This window comes from Panulirus ornatus, chromosome 2, assembly GCF_036320965.1.
Source record: "Panulirus ornatus isolate Po-2019 chromosome 2, ASM3632096v1, whole genome shotgun sequence".
In the NCBI taxonomy this organism is placed as follows: domain Eukaryota; kingdom Metazoa; phylum Arthropoda; class Malacostraca; order Decapoda; family Palinuridae; genus Panulirus; species Panulirus ornatus.
Window position 1 is genome coordinate 75,451,749 of NC_092225.1, and position 23,591 is coordinate 75,475,339.

Sequence of the window (23,591 nt, forward strand, 5' to 3'; positions counted from 1 at the left end):
AATTGGAGGTGGAAAGATGGAGTGAAAAAGATTTTGTGTGATCGGGGCCTGAACATGCAGGAGGGTGAAAGGAGGGAAAGGAATAGAGTGAATTGGAGCGATGTGGTATACCGGGGTTGACGTGCTGTCAGTGGATTGAAGCAGGGCATGTGAAGCGTCTGGGGTAAACCATGGAAAGCTGTGTAGGTATGTATATTTGCGTGTGTGGACGTATGTATATACATGTGTATGGGGGGGGGGTTGGGCCATTTCTTTCGTCTGTTTCCTTGCGCTACCTCGCAAACGCGGGAGACAGCGACAAAGTATAATAAATATTTTTTTTTTTTTTTTTATTTATACTTTGTCGCTGTCTCCCGCGTTTGCGAGGTAGCGCAAGGAAACAGATGAAAGAAATGGCCCAACCCCCGCCACACACATGCATATACACACGTCCACCCACGCAAATACACATACCTACACAGCTTTCCATGGTTTACCCCAGACGCTTCACATGCCTTGATTCAATCCACTGACAGCACGTCAACCCCGGTATACCACATCGCTCCAATTCACTCTATTCCTTGCCCTCCTTTCACCCTCCTGCATGTTCAGGCCCCGATCACACAAAATCTTTTTCACTCCATCTTTCCACCTCCAATTTGGTCTCCCTCTTCTCCTTGCTCCCTCCACCTCCGACACATATATCCTCTTGGTCAATCTTTCCTCACTCATCCTCTCCATGTGCCCAAACCACTTCAAAACACCCTCTTCTGCTCTCTCAACCACGCTCTTTTTATTTCCACACATCTCTCTTACCCTTACGTTACTCACTCGATCAAACCACCTCACACCACACATTGTCCTCAAACATCTCATTTCCAGCACATCCATCCTCCTGCGCACAACTCTATCCATAGCCCACGCCTCGCAACCATACAACATTGTTGGAACCACTATTCCTTCAAACATACCCATTTTTGCTTTCCGAGATAATGTTCTCGACTTCCACACATTCTTCAAGGCCCCTAGAATTTTCGCCCCCTCCCCCACCCTATGATCCACTTCCGCTTCCATGGTTCCATCTGCTGCCAGATCCACTCCCAGATATCTAAAACACTTCACTTCCTCCAGTTTTTCTCCATTCAAACTCACCTCCCAATTGACTTGACCCTCAACCCTACTGTACCTAATAACCTTGCTCTTATTCACATTCACTCTCAACTTTCTTCTTCCACACACTTTACCAAACTCAGTCACCAGCTTCTGCAGTTTCTCACATGAATCAGCCACCAGCGCTGTATCATCAGCGAACAACAACTGACTCACTTCCCAAGCTCTCTCATCCCCAACAGACTTCATACTTGCCCCTCTTTCCAAAACTCTTGCATTTACCTCCCTAACAACCCCATCCATAAACAAATTAAACAACCATGGAGACATCACACACCCCTGTCGCAAACCTACATTCACTGAGAACCAATCACTTTCCTCTCTTCCTACACGTACACATGCCTTACATCCTCGATAAAAACTTTTCACTGCTTCTAACAACTTTCCTCCCACACCATATATTCTTAATACCTTCCACAGAGCATCTCTATCAACTCTATCATATGCCTTCTCCAGATCCATAAATGCTACATACAAATCCATTTGCTTTTCTAAGTATTTCTCACATACATTCTTCAAAGCAAACACCTGATCCACACATCCTCTACCACTTCTGAAACCACACTGCTCTTCCCTAATCTGATGCTCTGTACATGCCTTCACCCTCTCAATCAATACCCTCCCATATAATTTACCAGGAATACTCAACAAACTTATACCTCTGTAATTTGAGCACTCACTCTTATCCCCTTTGCCTTTGTACAATGGCACTATGCACGCATTCCGCCAATCCTCAGGCACCTCACCATGAGTCATACATACATTAAATAACCTTACCAACCAGTCAACAATACAGTCACCCCCTTTTTTAATAAATTCCACTGCAATACCATCCAAACCTGCTGCCTTGCCGGCTTTCATCTTCCGCAAAGCTTTCACTACCTCTTCTCTGTTTACCAAATCATTTTCCCTAACCCTCTCACTTTGCACACCACCTCGACCAAAACACCCTATATCTGCCACTCTATCATCAAACACATTCAACAAACCTTCAAAATACTCACTCCATCTCCTACTCACATCACCACTAATAAATAAATAAATAAATATACTTCTGAATGTGAATGTGCTGAGCGGGGCAGGTAGTGGGATGTCTCAACATTACCTGATGGAGGTGAGGTGATGATCAGTACAGGCTTTCAGAAAAGAGGAAATAATATACAGGTGAGACGAGGGTGGTGAAAGTAGGTGAGTTTTGAAAAGAGGCTTGTGTAAAGAAAGACATCAGGAAAGGATGCATGTGGAACAGCAACAGGTGAAAGTAACAAAAGCTGAGGGAGTGGGTGAGGAATGGAAGGTATTTCAGGAAAATGTGCTGTATGTGCAAGGTAACAGTATTGCATGCGGAAGGTGGAAAGTGGGCAAGTGAAATATGAGAGTGAGTGGTGGATTGATATAGTTAAGAGAAAAGAGGTGTATGAGCAGTATTTACAGAGGAGAAAGAGTGATTAGGTCAAGAAAAAAGTGCTGGTGCTGAAAAAAATGGGCACTGGAATTGGTGCGAGTGAATTTCAGCAAAGTTCTGGGAGAAAAAAAAAATGTATTAGAAGGATGTTAATAGTGTGAGTAAAACAAGAGAACAAATGGGAACATCAGTGGTGGGGGCAAATGAGAAAGTGATAACTGGCAGTAATAAAGGGAAGAGCAGATGGAGTGAGTAATCTGATGAGTTTCTGAATGTGTTTAATGACAGGGTGGCACATGAAGGGAATTCGGGGAAGTATGGGAAGCGAAAGAGACATGAACTTTAGTTTGGTGAGGAAAGATGTGGCAAAAGCCTTACATAGGATGAAATGTGGCAAGGCAACAGGAGTAGAAGGTTCTGCACATGCTTTTCTTAAGAGAAGGGGTGACTGTGTTAGTTAGGATTCCCTGTGTTATGTTTGAATCATGGTGGGGTGCCTGAGGTGGAATGCATGTAAAGTACCACAGTATGAGGGAATTGGGACAAGATAAGCCTTTGAAATACAGAGGTACATGTTTGTTAAGTGTGCTTGATAAGTTGTCTGGAAGAGTTTTGATTGAAAGGGTGGTGGCATGCACAGCATCAGACCAGAAAAGAGCAATGTGGTATCTGAAGTGAAAGAGGGTGTCTTGATCAGGAAATTTCTTTGAAGAATGCAAGTGAAAAATACTTAAAGAAATATAGAAGGATTTGTATGCAGCAGTTATGGCTCTAAAGAAAACTTATGGTAAGATTGCTAAAGGCCTTTTATGGAAGGTGTTAGATATAAATGGTTTGGGAGTTTATATTAGAAGCAGCAAGGAGTTTTTATCAAGAGAGTTAGACTTTTGTGTGAGTAGATTGAGAGGAGGGTGAAAGGTTCCCAATGAAGATGCGTTAACAGCATGTGTGTGTGATGACATCATGGGCATTAAATTCTTTTATGGATAGGGTGATGAGCGAGGTAAATGCAAGGGTCTTGGAGACAAGAAGAGATTTGCAGATGGCAGATTTGACAATAAAACTGCAGAAGCTGTTAACTATTTGTAACTACCTATTTGTAAAATATGGAGAGAGAGTTCTGCATTCATGGGGCCCCAACTATTGAACTTTCTATGCCATCAAGTAGCCTTTCTAACAAGCTTTTTACCCAGCTTTTTGCTATGGTTTCTGGTTACTCTAGTGTTGCATCTCTTCATGAACTGTTCCATTAATAAATATCTAGCTGATTTAGAGACCTGAAGACTGTTATCAAGTTCCCCCCTCTCTCCTCTCCTCCATGGTGTATGGCTTTTTAGCTTAATCCTCTCATTGTTGCTCAATTCTCATAATTCTAGTACAATCTTAGGTGTACTTCTCTGTGCCCTCTCAATCAGATCTTTGCGTTGCTTAAAGGCCTGTCTACACGAGCGGGCCTGATCGGTAGGCTTGCCCATTAACGGGCATATTTGACGGGCAAACGATCAAATTGCCCGAAAGCCCACCAAGCGAAATCACTGAGCTGGTGCCCGGTAGCTGGAGTTTCTACCCTGCCAGACGCAAGATAATATCGTGAACACACAGCGGGCCTTCATCCCACATCCCACGGCATAGTAGCACAGTGAACATTTAACGATGGCAGCCCAGGATAACTCTAGTGAGCCACCAACAATTTTTTGGTCTAAAGCACTTACTAGTACTTTGATTGACCTTTATCGTAAGAATCCATGTTTATGGAATGTGAAGCTGAAATGCTATAAGAACAGAGACAAACGCATAACAGCAGTGAAGGCTATTGCTGCGGAGATGAGAGAGCATGGTACTTCCGTTACGACGGATGACATAAAAAAGAAAATAGACACGCTGCGTAACCAATTTCGGCGTGAAAGCAAAAAAGTAAAGCATTCATTCATCCGCAGGTAATTACTGAAGTCGTGTTCCTCACTACTTTGTAGTTCATGAAGTATTGTTGCAGTGCTTCCAAACATACTTCTTTTCTTTAACCAATCTTTACACCATATCCTTTTCTTTTTCTTCTTGAGACACAAAGCTATTATCATAGAGCACAAAATCTTTTTCTTGACAATGCTAGGCACCATGGTTCTCGTTCCGCACTCCACCTGCTACTGGCAACTTCGTCAGGCAGGCCCGGCTGTTCATCACTTCGGTCGTGTGGACAACATTCACGGGCAGGCCCGCCAGAATTTGCCCGTTAATGGGCAAACCCGCCGATCAGGCCCGCTCGTGTAGACAGGCCTTTAGGTGTGGTGATGTATAATTCAGTTTTGGTCTGATATATATTGTGAATAATGCTACAAATGTGTCTTTCTCTACATATTCAAATGCAATTCTAATATTTGCCAGAAAGACTGCTCTCTCACAATCCTCCTAATGTGTAGCTCAGGTACTATACTGGGTACAATTGTGTCACACAGATTCCTGTTATTTATCAATTTTCCTTACTTGGACTGAATCTCATCATTTATCTATTTGACCAACTTTGGAGTTTGTCAAGGTCCTTTTGTAAGCTGTTGGAATCATCATCATTCTTTATTTCCTTTATGATCTTTGCAATGTCTGCAAACATGTTAATATAACAATTTCAATCCCTTTGGCAAGTAATTTATATACACCAGGAGCAGCAGTTGGCCCAAGACCAAGCTTTGTGGCACCCCACCTATAAACCCAGTACACTTCAAGGATGCACCTCCTAACTATCTTTTAGATCCTTTCCAATCATGTAGTCTTCTATCAAGTAAGAGTAAGAGCCCACCCCTTATTCCTACCTGTAGATCTAGCCTTTCATTCTACTTCAGATGAGGAACTGCATCAAAGACTTCTGTCAGTCAAAAGAACAAAGAAAATACCCATCCCTCTCCTTGATCTGCGATAAAGCTCACTGTCACAGAAGTCTAAAAATTTGGTGTGCATGACCTCCTTTCCCTTAAAACATTGTCTCCTGGTTAGAAAGTTTCCCCTTTGCAAATAATCATCCATATCCTCTCATCATATTTTCAACGCAGTTTCCCAATCGCCTTTCTGAAATATTGGCACAACATTTCCCCTCTTCTACATCTTTGAAACTACACCTGAACAACAATGCTAGTGATTTAGCATATATGGGGAGACTGCATCAGGACCATGGGCTCTAAATGGGTAAAAATGTTCTAATATTCTGATTATGATATTTCTGTCAATTACTGTACATTCTTTGACTACATCCCCCTCCCACCTTGGTAATACAGGTGCACTATGATCTTGACAGGAAAAACACTTTTGAAATTATCATCTAACTCCTCACATATTTCCTCAAAAGTTCTTCCCTCCAAGTTCCTTCACCTGATTAATCGCTCTTTCACTACAAGTTTGTTCCAGATGTAAAAGTTTTGGATTGTCTTTTGCATTTTCCACAAAGGCTTTCAAAATACCTCTAGTTCTATCTTCTAATTTTACAATACCTATTCTTTGCTCTCCTGTATCTTTCATATTCTGGCTGGGTGCAGTGTCTTTTACATCTCCTCCATTGTAAATTCCTGAGCTCTCTTACTTTGTGACATTTCTCAGTGAACCATATCTCTCTCCATTTTGATTCTCCTCACCTACTGGCCATCAAAAGTACCCATGTTCTGACTCATTCAAAGTAAATTTCACCTAACCTTCTGTAGCATTAGTCCATTACTCACTATCAAACACCATATCCCAGTCAGCACTCTCAAAGAATTTGATCAGTTCCATGTAGGTGCCACGACTACTTCCTCTTTGGTTTCTGTGTTCACTCTGACCCCCATCTTGCATCCTCCACCATTTACCTATTCAAAAACTAGCACTACATGATAACTCTTTCCACGAGAAGCATCAAACTTCATATGCTCCATTTCCATGCTGCAGTGTGTAAAAACACATTCAAGTATAGGTGGCATATCATCTTTAGTTCTTGTATGCTCTAATACATGCTGATGGGTAAGTTCTGTGTACTTTTAAGGAATTCGTTTCCATGACTAAGTATCAGCATATGAATCTAAGTTCTCCCAATCTCCTAAAAGGGAAAGTCTCATTGCTTTTATCACCACCCTTATTGTTCCTTCACTGTTCTCTATATACACCTGTTCTGTATCAGTGCAGTTCTTTTGAGGAATGTCAGCTAAAATCATTATGATACACTTCCTACCCACAGTGCATGTAGTCTGAAGGCATCATCCATTTATACTTCCTGCAATTCGATGGAATCTCTTTTCAAGAAGGCTAATCGTCCACCTCCTTTATTTTTCTGTATCCTAGCACCTGCATTTGGGAAAGGTTTTGAGAGGAGAAAGTTGAAAGTAAATGTGAATAGAAGCAAGGTTATTAGGTTCAGCAGTCCATAGAGACAATTTACCTGGGGTGTGAGTCTCAATGGAGGAAACTTGGACGAAGTGAAGTGTTTTAGCTACCTGGAAGTGATCATGGCAGCTGAGGCAAGTCATTATGTGGGTGAGGGTGCAAAGGTCCACTTATACTTCCTGGAATTTAATGGTATCCCTTATGAAGAAGGATAATCCCCCAACCTCCTTTATTTTCTCTCTCCTGATATCTGAATCTGGAAAGTTTGTGAAAGGACAGTTGAGAGTAAATGTAAATAGAAGCAAGGTCATTAATTTCACCAGTCCAAACAGACAATTTACCTGGGGTGTGAATCTCAATGGAGAAAACATGGATGAAGTGAAGTGTTTTAGCTACCTGGAAGCGAACATGGCACAAAATGAAACCGTAGCAGCTGCAATAAGTCACTGTGTGGGTGAGGGGGCGAGGGTCCTGGGAGCATTGAGGAATGAGTGGAAAGAGGGATCACTATCTGGAAGGGAAAAGACACTCATATCTGAAGGTATAGTAGTCTCATTGCTGTTGTATGGATGAGATGCACAGGCCATACATGAGAACATATGGAAGAGGGTGAATGTGTTTGAAATAAAATGTCTGAGGGTAATTTGTGGTGAGAGGAGGGGTGATTGAATAAGAAATGATGGGGTTAAAGAGAGGTGTAATGAGAGGAGGATGGGTGAGAGAGCAGAGGAGGGTGTGCTGAAATGGTTTGAACATGTGGAGAGAATGAGTGGGGACAGGTTCACAAAGAAGATATGCATCAGAAGTGGAGGGGAAAAGGAGAATGAGGTAACCAGACTGAAGAAGGAAGGATGGAGTAAAAAAGATTTTGAGTGCTTGGGGCCTACTCAAGCAGAAGAGCATGTGATAGAGTGAATGGGAGCATAGAGTGAATGGAAGAAATGTGGTATATAAGGGGCAATGTGCTGTCAATGGACTGAAGAAGGACTTATGAATCAGTATGGGGAATCCATGGAAAGGTCTGCAGAGCCTGGTTGTCGATAGGGGTCTGTGATTTTGGTGCAAGATACATAACAGACAGAGAATGGGAGTGAGTGAACGAGGCCTTTTCTTCATCTGTTCCTGGGATTACCTTCCTAACGTGTGAAACAGTAAACAAATATAAAAGAAAAGAAAGAAGGTCCTCTTCATAAAAAAAAATCTGCATTTTGTCATTAGCAAGATGTAACTAAGGTCTTCCAGGCCAAGTTCCAATCACATGATAACCTGAACATCCTTGGCCCAACACCACACTACCCTTTTCTCTCGGTTGTGGGAGCTTTTATATATGCTTTTCTTGTTATCAATTAGTGATAAAAAAACTTCTACAACAGAAAAGAGTTCTGATCCTGTAATCTCAGAATTTTGCTCACAAATCTGGCACAAGCAAATGATCTAGGAATGTGGTGGAAAATAAATGCCAAAATGTTGAAGAAAAGTATGGCATGTGGAGCACAAAATTAACACACAGTTTGCATATAAATATATGGGTTTCCCCAAGAACATGCTACATGAAGTCTTTTTCAGTGATTTTTTACGGTGTTACAGTTTCTTTGTGTAAAAGTACCCTTAGTATCCATGAGAATATATATGAAGTGTTTTGAAATCATTACTGAAGAATTTGAGAAATCTGGAAAATCTTCAGTTTCTAAAAGCTTTAGTTAAAAGATCAAAGTGAAACAATATTCTGCATTATTCAGCGTATTCTAGAAGATATTGGAACATATTCAAGAAAGAGGAAAATACTTGAAATACAGACAGTAATCAGGAAAAGATTCAGGGTCCACCAAAATGAAAACTACAAAGGAAAAAATGAATAATAAGTCCTAAATAACCACAGTAGGAGGCTGAGATTGGCTCTCTGATGCCTACATCGGATGCAACTTGCATTGTGCAGGCCCTATGCCACTGCATTTTCTTCCTCATTAGGGATCTAGCGCCATGAATGGCTTCTGATGTACACATTACACAACCATCTCAGGGGGTACAAAAAGATCTTATTGAGGGTGTATGGTGAATAGTGGCATCTAAGGAGAAAAATGTTCTAGAAGATGCATTAAGGGGTTCTAATGGAATGACGGTTACATTCCTGGCAATGTCATTCTAGTGGGATGCTGTGGAAGTGCTTGAAACCCAGGTCATAAGGGGGGTTATGTTTCAGACCAAAATTTACCCTACTATAATTCTCATGTAAGGACTATGCATAAAACAGCTTACCATCAAAATAATATCCTTAATGATGTAAATTTCTCTGATCCAGCAACAGTTGCCATATCCCAAATAAATCAGGTGACATTTCATGATTCTCACAAAGAATGCTGGTGATGAGAGATTGAGGCAGTAATAGAGAGGGATGTTGTGGACTAAATAGACTATTAAGCCTTCCAAAATAAGTATATCCATTTCAGTATGTGATACTTATGTTTGCTGATGTTTTTGGCCAATCTATCACCTATTTCAATATTCCAAAGTTAGGCAGATCTCACTCACATAGCTAGTTAAGAATATGAAAATGAGGTTTTCCTTATAAGGTGATCATCTATGGCTGGAAAATTATAATAATCTAACGTTATTTTGCTTTGATACCACAAAATGTATTATAACAGAAAACTTTGCTCTATGTATTCAAATATTTCATTACATAAATCACAAAGAGTATACATATATAAAAAAAATACAGTGCTGGTGGCTGATTCATGTGAGAAACTGCAGAAGCTGGTGATTGAGTTTGGTAAAGTGTGTGAAAGAAGAAAGTTAAGAGTAAATGTGAATAAGAACAAGGTTATTAGGTACAGTAGGGTTGAGGGTCAAGTCAATTGGGAGGTAAGTTTGAATGGAGAAAAATTGGAGGAAGTGAAGTGTTTTAGATATCTGGGAGTGGATCTGGCAGCGGATGGAACCATGGAAGCGGAAGTGAATCATAGGGTGGGGGAGGGGGTGAAAATCCTGGGAGCCTTGAAGAATGTGTGGAAGTCGAGAACATTATCTCGGAAAGCAAAAATGGGCATGTTTGAAGGAATAGTGGTTCCAACAATGTTGTATGGTTGCGAGGCGTGGGCTATGGATAGACTTGTGCGCAGGAGGGTGGATTTGCTGGAAATGAGATGTTTGAGGACAATATGTGGTGTGAGGAGGTTTGATCGAGTAAGTAATGTAAGGGCAAGAGAGATGTGTGGAAATAAAAAGAGCGTGGTTGAGAGAGCAGAAGAGGGTGTTTTGAAATGGTTTGGGCACATGGAGAGAATGAGTGAGGAAAGATTGACAAAGAGGATATATGTGTCGGAGGTGGAGGGAATGAGGAGAAGTGGGAGACCAAATTGGAGGTGGAAAGATGGAGTGAAAAAGATTTTGAGTGATCAGGGCCTGAACGTGCAGGAGGGTGAAAGGCGGGCAAGGAATAGAGTGAATTGGATCGATGTGGTATACCGGGGTCGACGTGCTGTCAATGGATTGAATCAGGGCATGTGAAGCGTCTAGGGTAAACCATGGAAAGTTCTGTGGGGCCTGGATGTGGAGAGGGAGCTGTGGTTTCGGGCATTATTGCATGACAGCTAGAGAGTGAGTGTGAATGAATGGGGCCTTTGTTGTCTTTTCCTAGCACTACCTCGCACACATTAGGGGGAGGGGGATGTTATTCCATGTGTGGCGAGGTGGCGATGGGAATGAATAAAGGCAGACAGTGTGAATTGTGTGCATGTGTATATATGTATGTGTCTGTGTGTGTATATATATGTGTACATTGAGATGTATGGGTATGTATATTTGCGTGTGTGGACGCGTATGTATATACATGTGTATGGGGGTGGGTTGGGCCATTTCTTTCGTCTGTTTCCTTGCACTACCTCGCAAACGCAGGAGACAGCGGCAAAGCAAAATAAATAAATATAATATAAAAAAATAGTTCTCTTCAAATGTCATTATTTCAAAAAGTAGTTTCATTTTATGAAGGTGTACTCTAATTTCTGGAAGTCGCTGTCACAAAGCACCACTCTGTGAATCATTGTTCTGCAAAGGTTGCTTGTACTATTCAAATCTATTATCACAAATATGAATACTGATTATAGGTGATTCAAAAGTCATGTATACTCTGTAGAAAGAATGAGGCACTGTGTAAGTGGTCAAAAATTATCTAGCATGGATTTTCAATGTCAGCCTAGAAGGGATGCAACATTATATATTTCTAAAAATCATCTTTTTCTAGGTGTAGAAGGATCCCTTTGAGACACTCTATATATCAATTTGTTTTCAAAATGTACTTTTGTATAAGAAAACAAGCAGATCTTTGTAAACTGCTGAACAGAAAAACACTGCACTTTTCATGCCCACTGATAACTAAAAGACAAACTCTTATTAAGTAAAACAATTAACAACACTGTGATACTACATAATCTATTTAGATAGATAGTTTTGCAAATATCATAATTCTTAATTGCTTATCAAAATGAGTAGTAAGTGTACAAAATGGACTTTTATCATCATTCCACTTGTATCGCATGGGAGTTTCAAAGCAAAGCATGGGGATTAATCTTTACATTCTTAACAATAATGCATTACAGTGATATCTCATTTCACATTATTTACTTCAGATTCTCATTTGCAAGCAATGATCTTAGGACATCATAACATTATTGTAAGTATTACTTCAGTATGTAACACCAAGAGAGGCAAGTGATGAAATGGTAGCTACATGTTCTTCGGCACCTAATGCAGACACTGCAATATGGAGGTTGTGCATCTTCACTATTTGTTTTTTCAGATTTTTTCTTTGGCAACATAATGTACCTGGATGTAAGCCATTAATTCATGTCAATGTTATTTATGAAAATCAAATCACAAAATCATGAATAATCTTGACACTGGAAGCCATGATTAATGACCAAATTCAAAATCATGAACCATCATGACACCAGTGTACACCCTTTTAATTCTGATATTAAGAGCTTTATACTCTAGTCTACATTCATCATTCTACATTCTTCATTAAAAAGTGGAAGCAGTGATGAATTACATTCACCAATTCAATTTTTGGGATGCACTTAAAAGTTCACCCATGATTATGTGTCATACTCTGTGATCTACTTTTGTTATTTAGAACAATGTCTTTTCTATATTCATCACTTCTTCCATATTCAAACCCTCATTTATGTATCACAATCATTAAGAATTCTGTTCTTACCATTTTCTTCAACAGTTTTCAGTATCTATTAAGGCTCTGGATCCATTCACAATTATGTAACTTAAGACAACAGATTTTTTTCAATATTGCAGTATGTTCATTAATCAAGAATATAAACTTAATTAAGAATACACCTTATACTGATTGCAGTATGTTCATTAATCACGAATATAAACTTAATTAAGAATACACCTTATACTGATTTTACAAAAGTAATGGAGGAGAATGTGGAAGGTTATTAACTCTGGTGCTAGCTTTGAATTGTACTATTGCTTCATGATGGCTGAATCTCATTTTCATCATACAAAATACTTTCTTTTCTTTATTTGTCACCTGTTCATTAATCAAACTTTCTCTACCTTTAAAAAGATCAATAAGAACAGTCTTTTTATTATTTTCCTTAACATTTATTAAGCTTTTACCTTATGTGTTCCAAGAAAGCAGTGTCTGTCCATCTGTCTGTCTGAGTTTGGTAACTGTCTCTCTCTGTGTAGTTGCTGATTTTCACCTATTTGTGCAGTACCAGGAAGGAATTCAACTTTTGTGGGGTCTTATCTCTTGAACTTTCTTGTCATACAACTCCTTTATGCTGAAAGTACTTGCAATTTCATTGCCTGGCTTGTTCCATCCACTATTCTGACACCTTTCTGACACAACATCTTTTCCAAAAAGTTTCTTCTTTAGTTTCTTGTTGTACTCACATATGTTTCAAGTAGCTACAGTAAGCTTTATAGACAGAAAGAGGCATGCCACAAAGCTAAAAGGCCAATGCCGAGAAAACTTCACCTCAATTTCAAACACCAGCTGAGTTAGATAGTTATTGGGTGATGTAGAACACCCTAGTGCCCCTCACTCCACCCTAACCCACTCCATCACAACCTCAGTCCCTTAACACCATGTTGTCTGTTATGTTTTCATTAAATATCATACCATATATGGTACAAACTGTGTAATTTTTTGTGGTAGACACATTAAGTGATTCCATACTTCAAGGCAAATCATAGCAAGGACTAAGAATCAACACATAAAGACCATAACTTGTCAACAAAAAAAACATCTCTCATGCTTCATATGAAATGGCAAGAATACTAGGAACTAAGGTGCACCAATTAAAACGAACTACTGATCAGGGATTGTGCAATCCAGTGGTTGTTGTCAGAAGTTGGATTGCTGGATTAGAGAGGTTCAATCTGTGCATGATAATCATACTGTGATGAGCTACAGTCTATTATTCAAAAGTATGTTTACCATATTTCACAAACTTTAATGAAAAATACTTGAGAAAGACTCACATAGGAAACCTAAACAGAGTTTGCCATGTACTTGCACACACTTAAACAAGCAAAAAAATCAGATCTTACACCATGCTTTGGGCAAAATGGCACAAAAACAGGAGCTGGAAAGATATTCCTGGTTAATGACTTTTTATCCAGTAAATTTCTTTTACTCCTTTATTTTTGCTGAGTCAAAGGTTTATAGTACATTTTTTCTTTTCTCATACTTGATTGCCATTTCCCACATTAGCGAGGTAGTGCCAGGAGCAGATGAAAAAAAGGACACACTTGCTCATATCCATTCTGAAGCTGTCATGTGTAATACATCAAAACCAGTTTATTATCTACAGCCACAACCCTTTCCATGGTTCACCCAACCACTTCACATTCCCTGGTTCAGTCCATTAACACAATGTCAACTTCTGTATGCCACATCTTTCCATTCTAACCACACCTATCACCCACCAGCATGTTCAGGTCCAGTCATTCAAAATCTTTTTCATTTCATCTTTTCATCTTCAATTTGGTCTACCACATCTCTTTGTTCCTTGTATCTATAACATATATCCTCTTTGTTAACCTCTACTCACTCATTCCCTCCATATGTCCAAACCATTTCAGAACACCTTCCTCAATTTTCTAAAGCAAACTCTTTTTCTACTACACCTTTCTCTTACCCTTTAATTACTTACTCAATCAAACAACCTCACACCATATACTGTTCTCAAACATTTAGTTTTCAACACTTCTACCTTTGTCCATACATCCTCATCCATCGCCAATGATTCGCATCTATATAACATTGTTGCAACTACTATACCTTCAATCATACCCATATTTGTCCTCCTAGACAACAACCTCTCTTTCCAGACATTTGTCTGTGCTCCTAAAACCTTTGCCCCCTTGCCCAACATATATAACTCACCTCCACTTCCATGGTTACATTCACTGCTATGTCCTCTACCATGTCTCTAAAACACTTCACTTCCTCCAATTTTTCTCCATTAAAACTCAAACCTGATGCTCAATCTATCTCTCTTTCTATATTTCTGACACCCATTCCCTCTAGAAACTCCCATCAAGAGGTGGTAACGGCAAAAGAGTCTCCACTTATCCCTGTCCGTACATGCCTACCTTGCATACACTATTCCAAGCGTTCTTCCACCATATCTCTCTCTCCATTTTTCTTCCACTCTAGTTGCCCATGTCACAGGTGGTCTCCCCCTCACATCAACCCCTTTAATTGTAAACTCCCAGTCTTGCATTCTTTCCACGTGAACAACCACCTCAGATTATCATGTTTCACCCACTCTACCATTCCATAATTTATTCCCTTTGCATTAACTGCCATACCACATCTCTCATACACCCCTTAATTCCTTTCTTCATTCCATCTTGTCACACGACATGCTCTTATCAAATAACTCATTTCCACAGCCTGGATTCTTGACCACTGTGACTCATTCCATTTCAATGTTTCAGCTGCATAGGTCATGGTTGAGAGGACTATGCTGTCCATTAATCCTCTTTTCACTTCCATACTTACACCTCTACCCTTCATTATCTTATTAATGTACCCAATGACTCTTATAACATATGCTGCTCTCTTCCTTATCTCTCTTTCCATATCACCTAACGTACCCAAGACAACTCCTAAATACGGTACTTAAAGTCTCTCACCTCTTCCAGTCTTTCCCCCCCATACTGAAAGCACAATTCAGTACACTTTCTTCTTTCACTCTATAAATGGTTTTACAAAATCTATACTTTCACTCCGTTTCCTTTCAAAAACCATTACTTTACTTTTACTCACATTTACCTTTAATCACCTACACTTACACACATCATAAAACATACCTACAACTTTCTGTTACTCCTCTTCACTCTCAGCAAACAACACAGTATCATCCAAAAACAGACTTACCATAAGCCATCATATCTCACCACTACACTTCATCTCTGCACTGATATTTTCTAGTTTTGCTTTCATCTCTCTTATCACCACATCCATAGATATATATTAAAAAGCCATGGTGACATTACACAGCCCTGCCTCACACCCACATGTATACCAAAACTTTCACTCATTCTCCATCCAATCATACTCATACATTTGCTCCTCTATAGAAGGCCTTCACACTATCCAACAGTTGTTCCCAACACCATATATCCTTAATACATCCCATAAAGCATCCCCCTTGACTCTGTCATACACTTTCTCAAGATCCATAAAAGCTGAATGCAACTTCTCACCTTTCAGTAGATACTTTTCCATGGTCATCTTTACTAAAAAAATCTGATACATACATCCCCTACCTTTCCTAAAATCCCCTTACTCTTCATCTATTCAGCATTCAGTCACTTCCATCACTCTATCAATCAACATTCTTGCATACACTTTTCTTAGTATACTAACCAGACTTATTCCCCTATAATTGCTACATACATACTTAGCACCTTTCCCTTTAAATATATGAACAATAATGGCTTTCAACCAATTCTCAGGCAAAACCATCTGTTTCCATGCTAAATTGCATATATGATACATCCAATCTATCACACTTTCTTCTCCATATCTCAGCATTTCAGCCATAATCCAATCTACTTCAGGTGCCATTTTGACCTTCAGCATCATTATTGCCCTTCTTACCTCCCTTTTTGCTGTAAGTCCTTGCATGTGTATCCTCTTCCTTCCATCTTCCTTTTATTTCTTCCTTTTGATTTATTAATTCCCTTTCCTCACTTTTCACTTTAACATTTTCATTTTTACATCCACCTCTTGCCAGTATTTCTTATCATCCAGAAACTTTTCAAGCAACTCTCTTACAAAATTTTCATCGACTCTTTCTTTGCTTTTCTCTATCAGCTTCATAACATTCCACTTACATATCTTATATTCTTCTCTCCTCATTCGCTGAACTTCCATTGGTACATGAGCAATGAGCAATCTACCATATGCCTTTTCCTTCTCTTCCACAGCATTCCTAATCTCTTCCGTCCACCATGCATTGCTCTTTTTATTCTTATATCTCACAACCTTGTATCAAACTACTAATTCTACCTTTAACAGTGTTTCTCTAAACATTTTAAACACCTCATTCACACATGACTGCATCCCTACATTCAGAGCACTTCCATCTAAGCTTTCAGTTACCCTCCTTTCATACTCCTTCCTGCATTTCTTCTGATTCATCTTGCTTGCCAACACTTTTACATCTACATTCTTCCTTACACCACACCCGCACTTTCCCCTGATCCTCATCCCCACAAGAACTGTAAAATGGTCAGTGTCTCCAAAGGATCTTCTCACAACTCTAGCATCTAGCATGACCTTTCCCAATCTTTCATCAACTGTGACATAGTCAATCAAAGCCTTCTGCTCTTCTTTTCCATCAAGATGATCTGTGGATCATCTTGTGTTGAAAAAAGATGTTTGCAAGGAATAAACCCCTCTTAGCACAAATATCCATAAGATAACTTCCATTTCTAACAATCTCACCATGTCATACATTAAGACTATGTTTCTCTCATTTCAAAAACCATTTAAAAAGTCCTTCAAATTTCTCCAGAAATGCTTTTCATCCTTCACAATTCCAATCTTTCCTTTCACCCACACTGTTCTAGATTTAATCTATCCATGCTTTGTAACACCCTTCCACACTCTCGGTGATAGGAGCATTGCATATCCTTCTCTCCCTCTTCCCCAATAATTTTCACTCATTCCCATCTATACCACTCCTCCTTCCATGCCCTTCCACAACTTGCATTCATTATTTCCATTTTCACTCTACACACCCTACCCAAAGATACAGGTTTCCCCAATTCCCAGCACATCCAAGCCACAACTTTTAAACTTCTCTAAAAGCTCCCTCCTTTCACTCTCATCAGTAACCCCATTTACATTTAGTGCCATCACCCTCAATCACTCGTCTCTTTAAAACCTTGGCATAACTGGTAGACTCCAGAGCCACTTCTCAGCCTTTTGTGCCTCACCCTTGACAGGCCACTGGCAGAGGGCAACTCCAGCACGCTTTCCCCAGAGGCAGCGAGGCTTCAAAACTGTCTGTAAAATTAAAATGTCCCAGGACACCTCAGGTGTTTGTCTGTATTCAAAAAGATTTCCCTGATGGAGTTGGGTAATGCCTCCCTCTTTAGTTCAACCCCTAAGGGGTACATTAATGAGGTCTTCACGAGATGGTGGGGTGAGACTTGGATACTTTAGAAAAGCAGAGTAACCCAATGAGGTACTGAAATTTGAAAACTTTTTCAACTTTTGAGTCTGTTTACAGTAGCAGCACCTCCTAACCTCGTTGGTTACAATAGTACCGATTTGCAACCCTGACACTCTACCCTGCTAAATCTGATTACCTTGATTTTACTCACATTAACTCTCAACTTCCTCCTTTCACACACTTCCAAGCTCAGTCACTAACTTCTGCAGTTTTTCACTCAAAACTGCCACCAGTGCTGCATCCTCAGCAAACAAAAACTGACTCACTTCCCAAGCCCCGTAATTCCATGCTGACTGTAAACTTGCCCATCTCTATGAGACTCTTGCATCTACCTCTCTACCAACTCACCTATAAACAAATTAAATCACCAGGGAGACATCACACTCCCCTTCCATGGACCAACCTTCAACTGGAAACACCTACTCTTCTCTCTTCCCACTCATACACATGCCTTACACCCTTGATAAAAACTTCTCTGCTTCTGAAAGCTTTCCTCCTACACCACATATCCTTAAGATCTTCCATAAGGCATCTCTATCAACCCTGTCATATACTTTCTCCAAATCCCTTAATGCAACATACAAATCCTTCTGCTTCTTTAAGTATTTCTCATACACATTCTTTAAAGCAAACACCTGATCAACACATATTCTACCACTTCTGAAACCTTGTTGTTCCTCCCCAGTCTGATGCTCTGTACATACCTTCACCCTCTCAATCACTACTCTCCCATACAATTTACCAGGTGCAATCAAACTTATACTGCTGTAGTTTGACCACTCAACTTTATTCCCCTTGCCTTTATATACTGGCACAATCCAAGCATTCTGCCAATCCTCAGACACCTCAAGATCCATACATACACTGGAAATCCTTACTAACCAGTCAACAATACAGTCGCCCCCTTTCCTAAGAAATTCATATGCAATACCACCCACTCCAGTCACTATGCCAAATTTCATCTTATGCAAGACTTTCACCACCTCTTCTCTCTTCACCAAATCACTCTTTAGGACTCTATCACTTTGCATACCACCCTAACCCAGACACCATATGTCTGCCACCTTATTATGAGACATATTCAACAGTCCTTCAAAATACTCACTCCCATCTCCTCCTTACTTCATCAATACCTTTTACCACTTTTCTATATGAAATAAAATATCATCTATTATGCAAATTTACCTCAGTTCCATGGTGTGTTAAAGTAAGGTGAGCACCAGGTACAAGCTTTTGCAACTGCTCCTTCAGAGCATTCAAATCCATTTTGCTCCTATGCTCAGAGCCCGTTGGCATAGCAAGCATTACTGCTGGAGGAAGTTGCAGAGTGGCACCAGACATTGCCATACCTGCAACAAATAAAAGTAATGAAAGACATAAAAACATTCATGCAATATGTAACAAAAAACAGATGGATGAAGATAATGAAGACTGTTATATGGCAGAGGAAAGATAAATGTCCCTTCAAAGATATATGCATCTACTGAAATGTTTTGAGATGATTCTGTCAAACATGACCAACTTAACTATACAGTAGCAGTATGCCATTGCTCGGAATGTTCTACATATAATGTGCTAAATGTTATTCTTTTCACCATAAAACTATACACTTTTGATTAAAACTCTAAATCTATTACTGAAGATTATAATCATTATTATCATACTTTGTTGCTGTCTCCCGCATCAGCGAGGTAGCACAAGGAAACTGACGAAAGAATGGCCCAATCCACCCACATACACATGTGAATGCGTGCATACACGTCCACACACGCACATATACATACCTATACATCTCAACGTATACATATATACACACACTCAGACATATACATATATACACATGTACATAATTCATACTGTCTGCCTTTATTAATTCCCGCTGCCACCTTGCCACACATGAAATGACAGTCCCCTACCCCCACATGTGCGTAGCGCTAGGAAAAGACAACAAAGGCCACATTCGTTCACACTCAGTCTCTAGCTGTCATGAAATAATGCCCGAAACCACAGCTCCCTTTCCACACCAAGGACCACAAATCTTTCCATGGTTTACCCCAGACACTTCACATGCCCTGGTTTAATCCACTGACAGCATGTCAACCCCAGTATACCACATCGTTCCAATTAACTATTCCTTGCACGCCTTTCACCCTCCTGCATGTTCAGGCCCTGATCACTCAAAATTTTTTTCACTCCATCTATCCACCTCCAATTTGGTCTCCCACTTCTCCTCGTTCCCTCCACCTCCGACACATATATCCTCTTGGTCAATCTTTCCTCACTCATTCTCTCCATGTGACCAAAACGTTTCTAAACAGCCTCTTCTGCTCTCTCAGCCACACTCTGTCTATTTCCACACATCTCTCTTACCCTTACATTACTTACTTGATCAAACCACCTCACACCACATATTGTCCTCAAACATCTCATTTCCAGCACATCCACCCTCCTCTGCACAATTTCACCTATAGCCCATGCCTTGCAACCATATAACATTGTTGGAACCACTATTCTTTCAAACATGCCCATTTTTGCTTTCCAAGATAACATTCTCGACGTCCACACATTTTTCAACGCTCTCAAAACTTTCGCCCCCTCCCCCACCCTATGATTCACTTTCGCTTCCAAGGTTCCATCCACTGCCAAATCCACTCCCAAATATCTAAAACACTTCACTTCCTCCAGTTTTTCTCCATTCAAACTTACCTTCCAATTGACTTATCCCTCAACCCTACTGTACCTAATAACCTTGCTCTTATTCACATTTACTCTCAGCTTTCTTCTTTTACACACTTTACCAAACTCCGTCACCAGCTTCTGCAGTTTCTCACACGAATCAGCCATCAGCACTGTATCATCAGCGAACAACAACTGACCCACTTCCCAAGCTCTCTCATCCACAACAAACTGCATACTTGCCCCTCTTTCCAAAACTCTTACATTTACCTCCCTAACAACACATCCATAAACAATTAAACAACCATGGAGATATCACACACCCTTGCCGCAAACCAACATTCACTGAGAACCAATCACTTTCCTCTCTTCCTACACGTACACATGCCTTACATCCTCGATAAAAACTTTTCGCTGCTTCCAACAACTTGCCTCCCACACCATATATTCTTAAAACCTTTCACAGAGCATCTCTATCAACTCTGTCCTATGCCTTCTCCAGATCCATAAATGCTACATACAAATCCATTTGCTTTTCTAAGTATTTCTCACATACACTCTTCAGGGCAAACACCTGATCCACACATCCTCTACCACTTCTGAAACCACACTGCTCTCCCCCAATCTGATGCTCTGTACTTGCCTTCACCCTCTCAATCAATACCCTCCCAGGAATACTCAACACACTTATAACTCTGTAATTTGAGCACTTACTTTTTATCCCCTTTGACTTTGTACAATGGCACTATGCAAGCATCCCGCCAATCCTGAGGCACCTCTTCATGAGTCATACATACATTAAATAAATCTTACCAACCAGTCAACAATGCAGTCACCCCCTTTTTTAATAAATTCCACTGCAATATCATCCAAACTCACTGCCTTGCCGGCTTTCATCTTCTACAAAGCTTTTACTAACTCTTCTCTGCTTACCAAATTATTCTCCCCAACCCTCTCACTTTGCACACCAACTCGACCAAAACTCCCTATATCTGCCACTCTATCATCAAACACATTCAACAAACCTTCAAAATACTCACTCCATCTGCTTCTCACCTCACCACTAATTGCTATCAACTCCCCATTAGCCCCCTTCACTGAAGTTCCCATTGGTTCCCTAGTCTTATGCACTTTATTTACCTCCTTCCAAAACATCTTTTTATTCTCCCTAAAATTCAACGACACTCTCCCACCCCAACTCTCATTTGCCCTCTTTTTCACCTCTTGCATTTTTCTCTTGACCTGCCTCTTTCATTTATACATCTCCCACTCATTTGCATTATCTCCCTGCAAAAATCATCCAAATGCCTCTCTCTTCTCTTTCACTAATAATCTTACTTCTTCATCCCATCACTCACTACCCTTTCTAATCTGCCCACCTCCCACGCTTCTCATGCCACAAGCATCTTTTGTGCAAGCCATCACTGCTTCCCTAAATACATCCCATTCCTCCTCCACTCCCATATGTCCTTTGTTCTCACCTTTTTCCATTCTGTACTCAGTCTCTCCTAGTACTTCCTCACACAAGTCTCCTTCCCAAGCTCACTTACTCTTACCACTCTCTTCACCCAACATTCTCTCTTCTTCTCTGAAAACCTCTACAAATTTTCACCTTCGCCTCCACAAGATAATGATCATACATTCCTCCAGTTGCACCTCTCAGCACATTAACATCCAAAAGTCTCTCTTTCGCACGCCTATCAATTAACATGCAATCCAATAATGCTCTCTGGCCATCTCTCCTACTTACATATGTATACTTATGTATATCTCTCTTTTTAAACCAAGTATTCCCAATCACCAGTCCTTTTTCAGCACATAAATCTACAAGCTCTTCACCATTTCCATTTACAACACTGAACACCTCATGTACACCAATTATTCCCTCTACTGTCACATCACTGACCTTCGCATCAAAATCACCCATCACTAATACCCGGTTTCATGTACCGAAATTGCTGACACACACACTTGCCTCTCAGGATCTTTCTTCTCATGACCAGGTGCACAAACATCAATAATCACCCATCCCTCTCCATCCACTCCCAGTTTTACCCACATCAATCTAGAATATACTTTCTTACACTCTATCACACACTCCCATAACTCCTGCTTCAGGAGTAGTGCTACTCCTTCCTTAGCTCTTGTCTTCTCACCAACCCCTGACTTTACTCTGGGAATGATGAAGAATGTGTAGAAGGAGAGAGCAAAAAAATGGGTATGTTTGAAGGAACAGTATTTCAAACAATATTACATAGTTGCAAGGCATGGGCTATGGATAGAATTGTACAGGGGAGGGTGGATGTATTGAAAATGAAATGTTTGAGGACAATATGTGGTGTAAGGTGGTTTGATCAAGGAAGTAATGAAAGTGTAAGAGAGATGCGAGGAAATAAAAAGAGTGTGGTTGAGAGAGTAGAAGAGGGTGTGTTGTAATGGTCTGGACATATGGAGAGAATGAGTGAGGAAAGACTGACGAATAGGATAAACGTGTCAAAGGTGGAGGGAACAAGGAGAAGTGGATTACCAAACTGGAGGTGGAAGGATGGATTGAAAAAGATTTTGAGTGATCGGGGCCTGTACATCCAGGAGGGTGAGAGGCATACAAAGAATAAACTGAACTGGTATACCAGGGCCGACATGCTGTCAATGGACTGAATCAGGGCATGTGAAATGTCTGGGGTAAACCATGGAAAGATCTGTGTTGCCTGGATGTGGATAGGAAGCTGTGGTTTCTCTGCTTTACACAAGACAGCTAGAGACTGAGTAAGAACAAATAAAGCCTTTTTATTTTTTTTGTCTTTTTCCTGGCGCTACCTCGCTGAAGTGGGGGGTAGCGATGCTGTTTCCTATGGGGCAGGGTTGTGCATGATCTTCCCAGCCAAAAATAATCAGCGATTTATGTCTATCAACCTCCTGCTTTACTAATCTTTCTAAGAAAAGTTTGATACCACCTATTCTTCAGCTAGGTCCCTCAGTGTGGAAGTATTAATGTGTGTCTCTCCATAATCTCTCTTTTGGCTAACAAGCACTGTTTCTTTATGCTTTGTACTTTTCTAAACCTTCCAACAACTAACCCATATACTCCCTTCATTGTTTCATCTCTAACAGTGCTTGTTATTATTCTGAGTGCTTGAATGATTTTCCTATCTATCTCTGTGTCACCCCAGGTTTATGTTCCTTTCCAACACTCTTCATGCACCATTGATCTGATGCCAATATTGCTCTTTCTATACTTTCCTGCCCTCATCAGTCTGTATGTACCAGTCATTTTCCTTACCTGAACAGATGTTGATATTGAT

The 23,591-nt window shown here is 40.2% G+C and overlaps 1 protein-coding gene across 1 annotated transcript in view; it reads right to left on the reverse strand.

Annotated features, from left to right (window-relative positions):
- Positions 1-23,591, reverse strand: part of LOC139757294 (uncharacterized) — a 517,589-nt gene that overhangs the window by 81,557 nt on the left and 412,441 nt on the right. The window contains exon 23 of the mRNA XM_071677667.1: positions 18,799-18,962. Within this exon, the coding sequence (XP_071533768.1) occupies positions 18,799-18,962 (164 nt within the window). The remainder of the gene's footprint in view (positions 1-18,798; positions 18,963-23,591) is intronic.